Genomic DNA, 19,340 nt, shown 5'->3' with positions numbered 1-19,340 from the left:
ACCAGCGGTTCCCGAAATTCCTAAGAAAACAGGCTTTGGAGTAACTTCGAAAATAAGATAAATTCGATATTCACAATGTTTACTTAAAGAAGTAATGTAGGTGTATATCTGATGGGATTTGCCTAAACGATACGTTTGCTTTCAGTTCGCTCCGGGTCGCTAGTCGTGGATGCAGTCATTCCGGGAACATATTTCCAAGTTTACTGCAATTTGATGCCTCTCTTAAGGATTTTTGGAATTTCCACATGTTATGTTATATTCATTCATCGTCAACCTCCTTGACCTTTGTATGGATTTTTATATATATTATACACTTTATATAAATATTATATATCTTACAATGTGAGTATATAAGTAAAATATAAAAACACTTACAAAACATAAGAAAAGATATATAAACACATAATAAAAAAACCTAATCCCGCCGCCGCCTATAAGTATATTATGGTTATTTCCTAATAGTCTGTTCGAGATCCTGAAAACGGTGAAAAATAAAGATACTACTCCTAAAAATACGTGTGATACCTCATTAGATTCGTCATGATGTCTAGAAAAATGAATTCGAAGCGACACGCACGCATATTTAATGTTACGTAATAGTTTTTTCACGCCGCGCGCGTTTCTCGAAAATGAGGCGTGGAGGGCTGTGTTCAGCGATGAATAAAAAGTATAAATAATGGAGATACAGTTCTGCAAGTATGGAATGTTTGATTGGAAATATTCTCCTCTTTTATAATATTAATTGTTATTTCTTCAATATTAATTCTTTTTGAGATATTGGGGAAATAAAAAATAACAACTTTTTCCTCCCTTTTATTGTTTATAACTTTTGCTATTTTTTGTGTGCTAATACACGCTTCGAATAGGTACATTTTTCTAGACATCATAACGAATCACAAGTATTTTTAGGAGTAGTATCTTTATTTTTCACTTTTCAGGATCTCGAACAGACTATATTTTTCAATGAATATTAAATGCCTTTAACATTATATTTAATGTTACGAAATAGTTTTTTCACGCCGCGCGCGTTTCTCAAAAATGATGAATAAAAAGTAGGTATAAATAATGGAGATACAGTTCTGCAAGTAAGTATGGAATGTTTGATTGGAAAATATCCTCCTCATTAATAATAATAATTTTGGTTTCTTAAATATTAATACTTTTCGAGATATTGGGGAAATAAAAAATAACTACTTTTTCCTCCCTTTTTAGGGTTCCGTAGCCAAATGGCAAAAAACGGATTGGAATTTTTTTTTCATCAAACCCATACGTGTAGGTTATCTATAGGCTTTATCTCGGAAAATATTAGATGTACAGAGAAAATTCTAGTGTCTTATTGTAGCAAATTCAGTCTACTTTAAAAATGCCCTAGGAAGTTACTATCAAAATCTAGTACTTTAGGGTTATAATCGCCCAAATCTAAAAAAAATACGGTTTATTCGATTTTTTACAAAGTTGCGTTCGACGCTCGCACACACTTGGATTATTAATTGGGCCAACATCATAAACAAGCCTGTAAAAAATCAGAACTACCATATTTGACGCAAACGCAAAATGTATAATTTTACTGTATTAAATATCTCTAATGTATTTTTTGATATTTGTCAGTTGTCATAATTTTCAGTTACCTACCTACTTACCTAATTTGATATTAAGTACTTATATAAATTAACTGTAATCAACTATTCGATTATAAATATAACTTAATATCATTGAAATATCTTTAAAATAAAAGAAAATATATCGATCTATGAAATATATTTAAAATACATTGTATTACGTATGAAAACATACCACAATAGTTTTGATAACATTATATTAACATTTAATTCAATGAACCTAAGTATATACGGACAGAATTTCGTTCTCAATTCGTTATTATGTTTCTTATTATATTTATGTAGTCTAGCATACTCACTCATACTATGCATTCACCCTAGTGTAACACCAGTAAATTCAGTATTATTACACCTTCAAATGCAAGCATTTTGAACCAAACACCTACGCTAGTATGACGTGCAGTTAGGTTGCACATTTATGTGCCGTTAGAAACCGTTTTAGTCTATGAAGTATATATATAAAGGTCGCTGCATTAAATCGTTTGTAATTTTTTTTGTAAGTGAATTAATAATTATTATAGTGATTATTACTTGTTTGAACAATCTTTCAAATGTGTTTAGTGGCATTAAAAGGCTTGGAAAAATTAATTTATTTCAGTAAATTAGAAGTATGCTTCCGGGAAAACGACACACTTCCACCCTACTTAATGAAGGTAAATGAAATAGCATAAAGAATAGAAACCATTCACTATTCAGCAACATTGAACAACTGTGTAATTACTAATTAATTACGTAATTATGGTACACATATTTACAATCTGTAGTACCTAATGGGATAGAAAAAACAGCCAAATATTGTAATTGTTGTCTTATATACACAGGTATATCATCTACATATGTATATGTATATGTACAGACTTCAACGAGCTTGAAGTTGGGGTTCAAAAGAAATTGCAAATAATGTAAACAAGCCAATTTACCTTCATTATTTCGTAATCTCACACTTTTTATGGACAATCATGATCTTAAATATAAATGGTGTAATATTGATTCCATATTTGTAATTGTATACCTATTATTATTGCTTGTAAAAATTTGACATGGCCTATTTGCTCAATAAATGTTTTAGTTGAACATAATAACTACATTAAAATAAATGTCTAGTGGGTCGGAAAATCATACACTACATATGCTTCTATTGAAGGTAACTTCAAAATCGAATCTAAGTAATAGATGTATGCCCTTGACACTTATAGCGAGAGCGTGCAGCACGAAGGCAATTACTTGTAATGCAGTTCACATTTCACACTTCGACGCAGTTAGAAATCACTTTCCCACAGATACACCCGAACTGTCTAGAACGATCTCTGCGTTGCTTCACCATAAATAATCCGTGTTCCCAGTTTCGCGATAAATAACGTCACCATTTACTTTTTAAATTAGGTCCTTGCACATATACTTAATAGACGTACCTAGTTTGCTAGAACAAATACATTTTGAAACTCAACCAAAATAAACGACCAAGGAGACCAGTTAAAGTTTGGACCTACGCACACAACTGAATAATTTCTTGCGAAATGATACGCAAGAGTGTTCTGGGTACATCACAGGAAGAGTGTTTTGGTATTTTTTAATTCCTTGTTTTTCTTGCGTTAAGTAACATCATCATAGATTAAATGATTTAATATTTGGTATTACCATACTTTTAACACGCGATAAGTAGGTATAGGTATGCTTGTTCAGTACCTATTCGTATGATTTTAATTAAAATTTTATCTTTAATAACATTTTACAAGGGGGCATAGCTGTTGTTTAACCGCTCGTGCTAATATTAATAACCAACCAAGCGAATTATTTCAAAATTGGTGGGTGCTTCAAAAAGCGGAATCTTAAGCGTTGCAAGGGTTTCAAACACGAGGTTTAATGTTTCTAACCGAAATTTTGTCATTTACGGCAGTAATGTGGTCTGCAGTAATGCCATGCAGCAATACTGCAGCATTCATTCTGGTGCAGTCTGAATCCGAGCGTCACCTTTGCTTTTTAAGAAAGTTTTCGCCATGTTGTGTTGTCTGTCCGTATCCGTTAATTAAGTTGCAATTTGGCATGGGTGTATATACAGAATAGAATTTTTATATAAATATATCTCTATTAATAAATAATCTAACCCATTCATTATCCTTAAAATCGTGAGTTATTTTTATTTACTTCGCTAAATATAAAATTAGCTTTCGATTCACCGCAATTTATTTACCGTAAAAAAAGAAGAGTATTTTCCTGTCTAAAATCAATAGGTATTTCAACCCCAGACAATAAAGTCACGGTTGGTTGGTTGGTCTTTAGTTGAATAGGACCTAAGCCTATTTTCTATTAGGCCTATAGACGGGTGGGATGATACAACTTTGTAAAAGAGTTGGCTGGCTGACTGCGCCAAATAATTGAATTTGTATCAACATTGCACTCGCAAAAATCGATACACCTATGTTTTTTTTTTGACAAACCGTACTTCCAAAACTTTTTGACAAAACATAGTCCTTCTTACTTGATACTTGTATCTCCATAAATAATTGCAGTACCCAATCTCCTAGAAACTCTCAGATATTTTTTCCTGCCTACGGCGCCTGAATCAAGGAATAATAGACTCATCGAAAAAAGTTTTGATTAAATTAACGTCAATAACATAAATATTTAGAACAATTTTTTGAAGTATAAAAATAACCTATTATTTTCATTAAAATTTACGTTCAGCAACATGCAAGAAATATTTTCTTGCATGTTGCTTAACGTGTTAATGTATACACAGTAATCTATTTCAGAAAGGGTGTTGTATCCGCGAAACAAGTTATCGCCTGGCACGAAACCTTGCGTCGTTGGAGGAAACCCGATAACTGAGGAGCTGGCAGTTGTGAGATAAAACATTAATATTTCTAACACAGTTCTTTATTTAATTCTCATCGTTTGTATAAATTTTACGTTCGAAGAGCATCTAGATTTAAAGTGAATCTGAAATCAAAACTTTAAAAAATAATTAAATTATTATTAATAATTAAATTAAATGTAGGTATACAGGGTGAAATTTAAATCACTGGCCAGTCATTCCCGGCACTAGGTTACACTTAAGGAATCTATTTACGCGAAAAAAAAGAGAACGTTTTTTTTTAATTTTCATTTTTCAATTTTTAAATATTTTCCACGAGTCGTGGTCACCCTATTACCACAAATGTAAACAAACCTAATAGTAGGTTTTAACAACAACATCAGCAATTATCTGACCTTCACTAAACCTTATAATCGTTGCAATAGGGTCCACCCAGTTAGTGTTGGCGATGGTAGGCAGGTTTATCAATTTCGAGGGTAGTCTAAACTAAACCATTCCGCGCTAGCGGTAAACATAACGGTAAGCATAAATGATTAGTCACTCGTCACTCGCCAACCTTAAAATAATAATCGCGCGCGTACTAAGGTTAAAAAAAATGTTTTCGAACCGGGAATATTACGAAGTGGTACGGTGTTATTTATTAAGTGGTGAGTGTTTACGTGGTGCACAAAGATTATACGAAATGGAATCCGTTCCACGCCTTCGCAGACAAGGATTGAATCCAAGAGTACCATCTCGTGGGACTTTCGTTAATTGCGTCGATTTTTAATCAAATGTACGTAGGTTGATTCAATTTTTTAAATACGCCTGAATGCAAAGATTCCTGACCTAGTTTTTACTCATTGTTTTTAAGCCACGGACGTTTTGTTAATAATCATTAGTCAGAAATAACATTTTAGATTAAAAATGGGTTGCCTTTGCATTTTGACGGTTCTAAGCCCGTTAAAGTATGAAAGGAAAAATTAGCAACTTATGTAGGTAATCTCGCTGCAATAGGGTTCATAATTGGTGACGCGATTGCAAACAGCGGGAGGGGCGGGGTGTCAATGACCTTAACTGATAAGAGAGAAGCGGGTATAGTGGGTAGTTGTCGGTTCACCATAACGTACGAGGTTTTTAGGACAACTTGATGATGAGTTATTTCGAAAAAAATGTACTGAGCGGTATTAAAAGAAAAAACACGTTTCATATTTTTTCGACTTCTTTCGGTTGTTTCAATTTGGCCAGTGAATTAAATTTCACCCTGTACATAGGTAGTTTCACATCTTGAATGGAGGTAGAAAATTTTTCAGAAAATAACTACTTTTACAGGAACTTCGCATAACTACATTTGGCACGGCATCATGCCCACCGCGAGCAGAATGGGTCAGGTCGCCCATTGTAATGAGAGCACCTGACCAGCCTTTAGCTTACGGCCTGGCAGCTCCTCGCAATGGTACCAGGTCACTGCTTGCTGGCCTCCAAGCTCATGTCATCAAGTGGCTCCTGTTTGATTCTCGACCTTTGACTAAGGATAACAAGTCTGCCGAGCCTCCCGAAACGTGAGTATTTTAATCCGCAAGTACATTAAGTCCGCAAAACCTTTCACCTTTTAAGTCTTCAATTCTAAGTTTTCAAGGCGTGATTCCGGGGACAAAACATACTCTTTTACTTGTTTTAAAGAAAGTTAAACATAAAATTTACTTAAAAACTACGAAAAGTAAAACTATAAATTACATCTAAACCTAAACTAACCTATAAAAACTAATCAAATAACCCACGCCGCATCGCCCCCGGCGCAAAGGTGTCCATCACACTTGCTGCATTACCGCGTTGAACCGCGATGGACAACCTCTACGCCAGGAACAACCCGGAGCGGGGGTCGAGACCCCTCTGCTGCAGGCGACGCCCCAGCTCCCCGAGAAAAGTTTTCGCCTCCGCGCACCAACACCCCGACGTCTCCACAGCCAAGGGAACGAACAAGTAGTTCGTTACTTGTCCCTCTTAAGGGACGCCGCCTGCTCAGCAACAATTATGAGCAGTATTGTTTTACAATCAATATTTACTTTCATTTATTCATGGTATGACATCAATGCTAACCCACCATGGATGCAAAATAAATAAAGACGAGTGTGCTGAGTATTTCGTTAACCAAGGAAAAGTTCTTTAGCATAAAACTACTGATGGAAGCAGTAATCAATCGAAAAAATATAAATTAAATAAAATTTTCTTCTGTGTTGTTTTGCATTACGTGTCACAAAAATACAACAATATTTTATATTGAAATATCAAATTAGTTGAAGTATGTGAATAAAATAATTTATAGCCTTAGCAAGTAGACAGTCTTTATAAGCCTAAGTGGAAGTAGGCTTATAAAGACTGTCTACTTGCTCCACTTTTAATCCTGTGTTCGACTTTTTTTAAACAAGATCCAAATGAAATCATTATGGAATCTCTTTAAAATTTGGTCACAGAAAACCCTACGCCCAATTGATTTTCAATCCGCTTCCATAGGTAGGTACAACAATATAATTATAAAATATTACTCTTTTCAACTCAAAGGGTAACTTATTAGAGCTTTAAACCCGCTTTTCAAATAAATAATGACTACTACTACCACTAGGTACTATACTTTCTGAGCACGTATGAGAGATTCAAAAAATATACCTTACTCTAAAAATTATGACCTTAAATTGTTTTATATACATATATATCAAACTGATTTGAAATAATTGATACTGATTTCAATGATAAATGAAATAAATACGGTCTTATTTTAAGAACAGGAGAACTCTTACTTTTTTGAGTTGGTTTCTATAACATAAATAGTAAATTGATATACCTATACTCGTACGCTCTAAAACTACACGGGCGAAGGCATACGATATAACATCGAAATGCCTGTCATAATTCTCCTACCAGCCACGTGCTCCGGCATAAATTCCGACCATCTATGTACTGTTGGACAATATTTTACTTCAGTGCTGAACATAACGGCCGAAGAATTCGACTAAGTTTATTCAAATTTACGAAATATTGCTGAACATAAAGAATGGTGTAATCGTTTGCGAATGTGCTTGAAGTATTAGATAGGAAAATAAGTATGCTATCGAATAATATTCCATTGTTTGCGTAGGTGATATTTCTACCCACCACTGTAATGACAGTTAATAATCAATTTATCACTGAAATATTCGTTATGTACAGAATTAAATTTTAATTACCCCCGTATCAATTAACCTACTCTTTTGCTAATTTTCAAATTCCCCCCCACGACTTACGCATGGCCACAGATTATATTTCTGTGCGCGTGGCATTCGGTCTGTGTTAATTTCTCCTCCTTTTTCCATAGGGTGGTTTCAAAAAACATAGGAATTCAATGCCTAAGTATGGCAAAATAAGCAATAGTGCTATCACTGCTTTTAAATTTGGAAACATTTTGTTACCATATTTATCATTAAGTGAAAACACTGTTTTTCAATACTAAACTTATTGCGCGGCTGACAGTTTACTATCTATACCTAAACTTTCGTGATCTAGGAGAGCACGCTCATTCCATTCTCCATCTAATTTTTTTTGATCAGCAGTTTTTGTTAAGCAAGGAAAGCGTTTTAACTAGAAGACATAGTTCTTTGCATTCATTAGCTTGAGCCTGACAGGGTTCGATAATGTTGATAAATTTGAAAGATGGGGTCAGATAATTCAAATCTGGCTTTCAACTAACTAACTAACTTCAGTGTAAAATTGTAAACACCCTTTTCTTGCTTTGTCTATTTCCTGTTTTGCTACTGGGTCTCCTGGGTGTTTTCTCTCAAAAGGTTATTATAGATCCGTTTGCTTGTACCCCAACATCAATTTTATCCAGTGGCAGAAAATTACTCTGATGTTGATGGTTCACAGAACAGGGGTCAGATTTTGGGATTTCAAACTTCATGTAGTTGGCATAAATGGTTTCCAGTAAAGAGTGAAGTTTTGGCTTGTAACCGGCTAACTAGAGCGGTAGTAAAATAAAACTAAGTTCTTAAAGTAGGTAAAATAAAATAAAGATATTTAAGTACAATAAAATAAACTAATTGTATCCGTAAGTACGCAGGTTTAAGTCTAATCCCATAAAATAACGTCACTAAGGATTTTGTGGATGTCAATTCCAAAACATGGTTACGTTTCAATCAGCTTTTTTTGCCCTTTGTTACTGTGTGAAAAATGAGACCCTACATATATTGCGCAAGGTATCTGCGAGGGATCTTAGTAGGTATAGGCAAGCTTTTGATGCCACTAAGTTGACTAAGTGAATGCTGAGGCAGGAGCATTTAATACATGCAATGCTAGGTAATTCATCCTTTAAACGCGAGAATATGGAATTATGTAGTGCAACCATTGAATTAGTGGAGTCTGATGAAAATCCCATTAAATTACAAAAGGGAATATTTTTACTTTCCACACATTATTTTAAACAGTAAATACTCAAACAAGCTCTGTTTCCATTAAGTATATCAAGAATATCTATATTTATATATTAAGTTAAACGTATGCTATTCTAAATATCCTTCATTATTATTAATTCTCACAATTGCTGAAATCTAATTCTATTACTTCTGCTTCAAGCAGTAAATTGTGAATCTGAACTAAAATCAACACTAGAATCAAGTTGATACTTATTTAAGTTAAACGTATGCTATTCTAAATATCTTTCATTATTATTAATTCTAACAATTGCTGAAATCTAATCTAAAGCTTCGTTAATATCTTCCAAATCTTCACCGTCATCATCATCGTCACTAGTTCAGTTTATACGGTGTTGTACAGTTCAGTTGTAGGAAATATACCTAAGTCAACTTGCCAGCTCGTTCCAATTTAAGACAATTCCTTTTTTTTATTGCCTGGCGTAGTACGTAGTGACGTAGTGCCCCAGACAAGTAGCTCATACTTCAAGGCACCAGCGTCATTCCGTCAGGCCTCTTGCCATCGACCCTGGCCAGACCGTTGCGCTCGAGGACCACCGATACTTTGGCACTGACAAGGGCCCTTCGGATGACGTCGTGGAGGCTGGCTACGGCTGCATGAGAGGCCGAGGCGGCCCAGATTATCCACCATAACTCCGCATTGGCACCGGTGGGGCATTTTAGTTGATGCCGTATTCTGAGACATATGGCCAAACGGAATATCGTATTGTCCAACAATGTGCCCACCGTTGTGGATGGTAGTGTCTGCAACCAAAGATCCGACTCCCATTCCGCAGTGGCAAGAAGACGTGCGCGATCTGTCGGACTACGGGTCGGTTGCACCAAACCGTTTGTCAGCGTTACAGCGTTCGCTAAATTTATTTATACGGGAAATTTCATACTTTCCGTTTGACGTTAATCAGTCTGTTAAATATGGTTGGTGAAACACAGAGGCTCAGGCGAGACAGAGAGGCTCGTCCCATTGCCTCTGCGAACATGGGTTGACAGGTGGACCTGTCTTAGGACCTGTTAAATTCCATACGTTCTTGACCTCGGTACAGTGCAAAGCCTCCAGGAGCCCAAGTGAAGAAGCTAAAATTTTCCCGATAAGGTTTTAAGCACCGTGTACCGAAGCCAAGAAAGCGGGTAGCGCCATGTTGGAAATTTTGCGGATGCCCAGGCTGCCCAACCAATGGGTAGGCTAGCCTGGGTCCATGTTCTTTTAAGTTGTCCAAATTTGAGATCAAAGAAGGGTGTTTCCAATGGTACCTATCTGAAGCTACATGAACTAATTACAAGTAAGCATAGATAATACCTTATCCTATTCTAAGCACTTACAAATTTTCAGAGCAATCTAGCGCGTTTAAAATGAGAGCGTAACTACGTTTGTAGGAGAAGCGAGCTTGATGGAGCTCTCAAATCGCTAAACCGATTCAGATAAACTCTCGTATAGAGACAGTTTTAGCACCGAAGCTTTCGTTGAATAGTTTAATATCGTTGAATAAGTTATGCGACTTGGGGTAGTTTTTATGACAGAAATCATCATTGTACGAAGACGAAAACACGGCCAAGAAAATCTAAAAGTCCTAAAAAACTCCCGAGAAAGAGGTCAAATTCGTTGCAATATCTACTAACCTGTTTTCAGATTCATCGATATACAAATACTGCGTAATTTTTGGAAGTCCGACAACCATAATTGTATTAGGTATGTACAATTGAATTCTGATTGTAGCTACTTACGGCCTTCTGAGGAGCGTCAGGAAGAAGCTCTATGGCGTGCGTGCAGCGAAGTAATATGGCGGTGCGCGGGCGGCATGACCCCTCCGCAGACGGGTCAGCCAAAGGCAGTGGTGGCACTGCCATCAGATATGACGTACGTGCAACACAGCTCGACCTACTATCAAGATGGGGTTACCGAAAAGGTAAATAGCAACGGACTTCATTATCAGTATGCGATCTGCAAAACGGCTAGTAGGCCAATCAACTTAGAAAAAAACAAGCTGGAAATCATTTTAACTGTCATCCGAGTATGTGCAATCTCTCGAGGTGTATTTTTATATATTTTGAAAACCTTGGGAGACATTTATTATTTTAACTTGGATTGCCAAACCACTCGATTTAGAAGGAACCCACCACATTAGCAAGGTTTGGTTGGTTGTGGACTGGTGAAAAGGCGTTTTCGGATTTTAACATGATCATACCAAAAATAAGGAAATTCAAATCAGTGGCCATCGGGTTTTTACAACTTTGACTACGAATTCTATCTTACCTTTCGGATACTCATAGGATTATTTTACTCTTGGGAATTAAATAACCCTATGAAATGCATGTAGGAGAATAATAACTTACTGCCCGCCATAAAACACAAGCTCGATACCTGTTATAAGAATTTTACTTTCGCCCCGCAAGCTGCACTTATTTGAATTCACCAATTTGGAGGATGTCCAGATTTTTATGAAGAGGTATTTATACTTGGTAGGTAAGCACTTAATTTGTAATCCAATAATTTTAGGTACGGTCGACCGGCTCTTTTTTTTGTAAAGCGAATCACAAGAGCTCCCGTCATCTAGTGATTAAAGTCTGAGATACTTTTGGAGAATAAAACGTAGCGTAGGTAGTAGACTTTCCGAACAATCGTATACAAAACATAACTAACGGAATGGATGGAATATCCCATAGTTGCATTTATAGTTTAATATTATTGTGTGAAGACGTTAGAGTCTGTGCGGAAAGAGAAGAATCGTGGAATGTATGGGGCTCAATACACTCCACAACTCTTCTCTTTCCGCACAGACTCTACTTACATTCATTTAAAAATCTTGTTATCCCTTTACTTATTGCTATTGTAAGGTTATTAAAAAAACCGGGCAAGTGCGAGTCGGACTCGCACACGAAGGGTTCCGTACCATAAAGCAAAAAAAAAAACGGAAAAAAATTAAAAAAAAACGGTCACCCATCCAAGTACTGACCACGCCCGACGTTGCTTAACTTTGGTCAAAAATCACGTTTGTTGTATGGGAGCCCCATTTAAATCTTTATTTTATTCTGTTTTTAGTATTTATTGTTATAGCGGCAACAGAAATACATCATCTGAAAATTTCAACTGTCTAGCAATCACTGTTCGTGAGATACAGCCTGGTGACAGACAGACGGACAGACGGACGGACGGACGGACAGCGAAGTCTTAGTAATAGGGTCCCGTTTTACCCTTTGGGTACGGTACCCTAAAAAGCATAAGCAAATCATTTTATTTCTTTAGTTTAAAATTGAAGAAGGATGCGGCGCTTTGTTGTTGCTGTATGCTGCAGTGCTGTCAAGAGGATGTGAAAAGTAAGATCATTTTATTTTGTTTTAACATGTTTTTTGCTCGCGATTGTTGAATCATAATAATTAATTAACAAATATTTAGGTCAATTCGACACAAATCGACCTGGCCCTAAACTAAGCAAAGCTTGACTATTACGGGTACGAGGCGACGATATATACCTACTTAAACTAATAAATACGCACTTTGATACACAGAATAAACTAATAAATACGCACTTTGATACACAGAAAACAACCATAACTCAGGAACAAATATTTATGACAAACTAGAACCGTAGCACGGATTATATACCGTAGGCAGTATTTTGTAGGCATAATGACTACCGACTAAAGACTGTTTTACTTAGCCGATTTTTTTTGGTATTATATTTTTATTTCAAAACTACACATATGTTTAATTAGTGCTTTAATAAGGTACACATTTCGTCCTGGGAGCTCGACGTAAAGCATATGGTTTGGACGAAGTTTACCCTATCCTCTCGAGTAATAATAGCGAGTGCTGACAAATACTAGAAGAAAATTTGCGGTTTGCGATCAAGACAATATCGCACTTAAAAAAATCGTACTATGTAAACAGCAATTACACATTTGATTAGTATAGCGAAACATCCGGACATAGTCTAAGCATTTCTTTTCGTTAAATAAAAAGTTTAGGATCTGGGGGCCGATTTTTGAAATTCGACCACTCGATTTCGTGTATTTCGTTAAATGATATCTCCACTACTAGGCGTTTAAATTCTACTAATAGAATTGAAATCGAGTGATCAATACCACTAGATTCCAAATTTCGATCGCTCGTATTTCAAAAATTAGCATTTCGCCGTTTTCCGCTGATTTTCGAGTGACGAAATCGGCCGATCGAAATTCAAAAATCGGGCCCCTGTGCATGGTGGGCTTTTAGAGAATATGGCATGCTGCTTACGACAACTATGACTTTGACATCTAATATCATGGAGCGTTTCTATCGACCCGCTCTAGCGATGGATCGACTCCATGAATGTCCGTTAGGCTTTGGTTTTAAGCTTATTCTTCTAGCTGTCTCTGTCATTCCGCTTGCATCAGAAATTGAAGGGATTCCAAATCGTATGGTAAAAGATTTTATGTAAAAATAAAAATTCACCACATTTATTCCGCAGCTGCTGAACAGTCATGAAGAGGATACTTAGATAACATGTTTTGGCAGCCTATTAACCTGTTGTTACTGTAAATCGTACCAGACTCGGTGAAATAGTCTCAAACTCAGCTCGAGAGGCTTGTCCGGACTGTATTTGCTATACGATATTAAAAGCATCATAAAGTCCCTCAAAAATATATCATACTTTCTTAAATCAGATATAGCTTAAAAATGCCCCCAGATCAAACTCTTAGAACATAGTAATACAAAATAATACACATGCCAACAGTTAGACCAGGTTTTATCTGTCCCTATACTTAACGATACAGTATTTAGGTTATAACGTCGTTAAATGATACTTCCGATTCTTCAAATATTAGCCGAAATGTTAAGTCAAATTTTTTGAACAGCGTTAAGAAAGACTTGGATGGCAAACTGACGTACCTGGTATCATCGCACGTGGAAGGGTCGCTAAACGTTGTAACACTGTTGCTCACCGGGCGAGCCACTCCATATCTTCACAACGGAGTCGTGTATATTGGTGACGAGGACCATTATGTGAGTTGTATTATATAAAATATATAAATAATAGAAATTAACACATGGCAACAATGTCAAATGTTAAATTATACTAGGTACCACCTACTCTTACCTACTTCGATTTTTATGTGCCAAAATTGTGATATAAATAGCACCAATGCAAATAATTGCTAATTACGAGTTCTCATTAAGGCAATTACATATTTCAGGCTATGCCGCAGTTCGGAGTATTGTCACGTAGCCCAGTCGGTCTTCTAGTATTTTATGGAAATGAAGACAATGCTAAAAATAACGCTAACCAGCAGCATCCAGGATCTAGGCTTAAGACACCAGCTTTGCCTATTTGGGTAAACATATGAAAAACGTGCATGTTAAACACAACCTATAGTAACACTAATTACTTTATTATTATGATTACTCGTAAATCATCCATACAACAAATTAACAACACTCAAGCTTGTGCTAGTTGGGCTCGCATTTCAAAGGTTCCATAAAATTCAACTATTTAAAAAAAAATTCTCATTTCAAATTGTCTCAATTCACAATTGTCGTAGTATTGTACCTACAGTTACAGGGCATGTTTACATTTAATGTAGGCCCAAACAGTCACATTACGCATGGTTTACATTTAAAGTCAGGCCCATACTGCTCTGCGACACCACAAAAAATGTATAAATAATTCACATGTCATGTAGGCCCATACTGCCGCACCACATTAATGTATAATTGACATGTAATGTAAGCCTACTAGGCCCGTACTGCCGCACCACATAAATGTATAATTTACATGTAATGTCAGCCTCAATGCGAGCTCTTCATCAACAAGCCCCTTCCTGCTGTTAACTTGAAAAACATAATCTCGTGCTTCAATATTCTGGCTCCCAATATCAAAATTATCGACAGACAATCCCTCCGACTCCTAGGCGCTCCCATCATCCCGGAATCATTTCCACCGCTCATCAACGAACATCTCAGTATCCATCAAGCCTATTCTGACCGCCTTTTAAAAATCAGCTCACACGTGGCATTACCATCATAAAGTTTTGCTTGTTCGTTCCCAAATTCACATATATACTCACCAACTGTCCGACTCCGATTTGATTTATTTTGATATATGTTATAGAGTAGTCTAAAATAACAGACACGTATTTTTTTTTATCCATCCCCATCTTATCGAGCCTGTAGATTCCGTACTTAAAACTACTCTCTCATCAATCCTTAACATCCACCTCGATAATCGCGCCTGGACTCAGGCCTCCCTGCCAATCCGCCATGGCGGCCTGGACATACGCCAAGTTGTCAGTGTGGCCCTCCCTGCGTTTTTGGCCTCTTTCCATAGTACACAGAACCTTGCGGCTAAGATATTTTGCGCAGCTGCTGGAAACGAGTGCACCACCACTCTGAATGAGGCCCAAGACATCTGGTTGCAGTCCTGCCCAGGCAGCCCGCTTCCAGTTTCCCTTAAATCACAAAAACAATGGGACGAGCCGCTCTGCAGATCAACCTTAAAAGAACTCACTGACTCTGCTCAGAGTTCAGCAGAGCGCGCTCGTCTGCTGGTAGTGGCGGAACCGGAAGCTGGTTACCGGTTTCACGCATTACCATCAGCCAATATTGGCACCCTGCTCGACAAGACGACCCTCAGTAGGCCCGTATTACCGCACCTCATAAATGTGTAATTGACATTTTAATGTAGGCCACTGCTGCGGCAACACATAAAAGTATGATTCACATATAATATATTATTGGCCCATCCTGCCGCAACACTTAAATGTATGATTCAAATGTAAAGCGTCTGATAATTTATTACAGAAGTTCTACTAAAATTTTGATGTTTTAACTATTTCAGGTTACAAGTTGTTCGGGACATTATGGCGTGATGTTTAATACAAATCGTGAATTGTTAAGGAATTATCATGCGGAAAGGAGGTTTGTAATTACTGAACATATTAATTTTGACATGAAATTCTTAAATTTTAAGTGAGTTGGTATAAGGACCTACAACGTAGGTACTTACATATTTCAGATTTGATGTGCACTATTACACTACCGGTGGCTGCCATGTACTGTTGAATGTCGATACTCGCGCCCATGATGACCTTGCAGGACCAATGCGGAATGATGACATTAGCGCCACGCCTCTCGAAAAACTCATTCATACAAAGTAAGATCACAAATTCAATCAAATTCAAATTCCATGAAGCTAAGCTTCAGTCAGCCCTCTAGTCAATCTTGAATACATTTCATATTTGATTCTTCTTAACAACAGACAATTTATTTAGGGCGTACACATATAATATAGGTACATATTAATAAATGCTACAAAATATACCCCAATTCAGCTAGCCAATTCAGCTCTGATCTTCAGCTTTAACCCTAAACTATAGGATGACAACTGGACAATGTCCAGTGGACATTTTGACTCCATAACTACCTATTTAACACAACGGAAATAAGACATTGGCCTTTTTGGCATTTTGGGCAATGTGACACCTAGACATTCTAACATTAGGGGAAACCTCTTATATATAACCTCTGGACTTGTTGTCGAGTGGGTATTGTTACATCTGGACTTACATTCGGAATAATTTACCATGGACATTATGACACCCAGCCTTTCTGACACTTGGACATATTTTCCCCTAAAGGCTTCAAAGTAGCCTTTACTTAATCTAATATTTGCTTTTAAACCTTGTTATTTTGGTCACAGATGGCAAGATGCGAAAATAACCTGGACAGGTCCAGGCCCGCACGTCAGCGATTCTCCAATCTGAACAACAAGTTAAGAACCAGCTTATGCATAGTTGTAGAAGTAGATTAGCCCTTGAAAAGTAGTTTACTAAAATAGTTGTTCAAATGTTAAGACCAAATGATTGGATATTGATTATCGACGTTCTTGCCTTCGTCTTACGTAATAGGCTCAGTAATTTACGAGTATTAAATTTACTCTTGTAATAAGTCTGTTATTAATATTCACAAAATTTTAATTAACTTGAGCTGATTTTGCGGAATTCATCGTCAGAATTATATTTAGGCTCTTCAGTAAATTAAATAACTATGTAGTAGTAGTGAGTAGGCCTAGGCATACAACGTTGCGAAGTTTATAGAAAACGCCAAACGAAATTGAAATAATGTATGAAAATCATCACGTCTCTGTTTGTTGCATCTGACATCCTGATAATCCTAATGTTTTTAAGTACTTTTCGATTGGCGTTTCGGCTACGGCCCCTGATGTTAGTTTTAGATCAATGTTATAATGTACGCTTTTATGTAGTTATTGAAAATCTGTTTAGCAATTAAAATAAAGAGACATTAAAATAGGATGGTAAGAAATAAGGAATATTTTAGACAAATGTCAATAGAAGCTTAAAAGTATGGCTAGAATTGAGTAGTTATGTGAGCAACATTATGTAAAATGTTTTTAACATGAATAAAGATACATATTCTCGTTTCAATGCGTAATAGAGATTTTATTTAATTACTTATCATGCTTACCTGTTAAAGGCTGAAATTGAGATATTAATTAAAATGCAAAGGTAGGTACGTATGTAACAAATGATTATAATGATGCATTGTCCAAGAAGAAAGTTGACATACTTATTACCTTGAAAACCAGTAAACTTTTTTGTTGCTATAAACTCCATTCTGCAACATTACCTACTGTCAGACGGTTCCATTGGACATTTAGGTAACAATTATTGGAAAAAAGACCGTCAATTAGTCGGAGATCCGTTATAACTATATACATAATAATAATATAGTTTCTCATAGGAGGCTAGGTGGCCAGTGCTTAATGTGAAACTCAAAACGACACCTTTATAAAAACATTAGGGGTCACTGACCTGTCCAGTAAGTTTTAATCTTATTTAACGTTATACATAGTATTTTTCAATACGCAGGGAGTCATTGGCAGAGTCGTTATAGGTAATATAAAACGAAGATGATTGATGGTCTATTCGACAAATGTACCAATAAAAGTAATTTATCAAACGCTTGTCAATCCCAATGGCGGCCTGGTCTCACCTTTCCGAAAGATTTTTTTCGCATCCATTTGGAAGGAATCTATTTTTGGTAATAAATTGTGCTTTAATGTGAAATAGCACGGGTGGTGTCGACATCTCATAAAAAAATGATTGAATTCAAAAACTCCTTAGAAAATTACTTATTTAGTTAATAACGAGTTGTTTATTTGAAAATCTTAATGAAATATGTTTTGACCTTAAACGTAACAGAATTACAATTTGTTTCTTAAAATAATTTAGGTTTATTTTACATGTTTTGCAATAGAAATGAAGGATTTATTAATATAAATTACTAAAAGACATAAACAGGAATATAAAACTAAAACTACAATTAAAATAATTAAAACTAAATATTTAATATAACCTACCTATCAAAATTTGGTGCCTTTGGGAGGGTGCCCAACACGCAGGCAGCGTTCCCGCGCTGTATTGCGATGGTAATTCTCTGCGCGAGAAACCTGCCCGCGCGAGGATCATTTGTTTCTTCTTATAGAATTGTATTTTTTATAAGTAGATACCACGAGGGTGACAAAAAGCATGGACTAGTTTGACGGAATATTTTATTTTATCTTTTCGTGTTCGGTTTTCTATTTAATAAAAGTTTTTTACCTTGTCATAACTTGCTTCCGACCGTTCGCATTAACTGCACGCACGTAGGACAATTGTTAAGTCGACGTACCATTGCTTTTGAATTTTCATCGTTTTTTTTTTTAATTCTCAACTATGGCTTTATAGGTACATCATAGGCCATAGGTATATATTTAGAACGTATCAAGTGTATGAACTGGAAAAAGCAGATAACTTTAAATAATTCGGTATTATTGCATTATTTTTTATTTAATTGGACTCGCAGCATTCTGGGACTTGTTTTGTAATAAATCTAAACAACTTTCATATCTGATAACAATTTTGTCTGAATTGGTTAGGTAATTAGGAATATTAGGATTGAATTAGTCTACGTAATTTGATACCTCAAATCGCCATTTTGTGACGTGTTAACCATAATAACTATACCCTCGAGGCTTTTAGTAAGCGACAAGTGGTTTCTACCTTACTCTCTAGACGTCATTGAGAACCTACAACGATGCTACCACTTGTTGGTTGTTATTTAACAACTTTTCGAATTGGATGCTCCACTATTAAGGTCCACCATCGATTAACCATTACCACCATCCATCCAACCACCATCCACCACCATCCATCCATCCCATCCCATCCACCATCCATCCCATCCAACCATCGATTGAGGATGGGGCGATACATACATTTTTGTTTAGTTGCCGCCTTTGTCATTAAGTAGGCATGATTACTTATCTTATAACTTCACTGGGCGGTTTACGCGCCAACGTTCAATGCCTTAGTAATTCCATTGTTGAATCTATGCTTATAAATCAATCGAGGCAAAATGCAGATAGTTCATAACTTTGGAAGACAATGCAGGCAAATAGCCGTTGTCAGCGGGAAACGGTAGCGATACACTAA

General features: G+C 36.3%; 1 protein-coding gene across 4 annotated transcripts; it reads left to right on the top strand.

Moving 5' to 3' along the window:
• Positions 1-1,994: 1,994 nt before the first annotated feature.
• Positions 1,995-17,298, top strand: LOC134678197 (inactive ubiquitin carboxyl-terminal hydrolase MINDY-4B). 4 transcript variants are annotated; one of them, XM_063536661.1, is made up of 12 exons: positions 1,995-2,115; positions 2,218-2,272; positions 4,373-4,461; positions 5,746-5,975; positions 10,588-10,777; positions 11,265-11,330; positions 12,115-12,185; positions 13,707-13,854; positions 14,046-14,183; positions 15,686-15,765; positions 15,863-16,000; positions 16,547-17,298. In XM_063536661.1, the coding sequence occupies exons 2-12, from the start codon at positions 2,230-2,232 to the stop codon at positions 16,608-16,610; spliced, it is 1,257 nt and encodes a 418-aa protein (XP_063392731.1). In that variant the 5' UTR covers positions 1,995-2,115; positions 2,218-2,229; the 3' UTR covers positions 16,611-17,298. The 4 variants fall into 4 exon arrangements, with proteins under 4 accessions (XP_063392731.1, XP_063392730.1, XP_063392729.1 ...); XM_063536660.1 differs by having other exon boundaries at positions 2,012-2,272; XM_063536659.1 differs by lacking the exons at positions 1,995-2,115; positions 2,218-2,272 and adding an exon at positions 2,810-3,182.
• The last annotated feature ends 2,042 nt before the right edge of the window (positions 17,299-19,340 follow it).

Source organism: Cydia fagiglandana, chromosome Z (assembly GCF_963556715.1).
Source record: "Cydia fagiglandana chromosome Z, ilCydFagi1.1, whole genome shotgun sequence".
NCBI lineage: Eukaryota > Metazoa > Arthropoda > Insecta > Lepidoptera > Tortricidae > Cydia > Cydia fagiglandana.
Note: the sequence above shows the minus strand (reverse complement) of the source record. Positions and strands in the feature narration are given on the sequence as shown.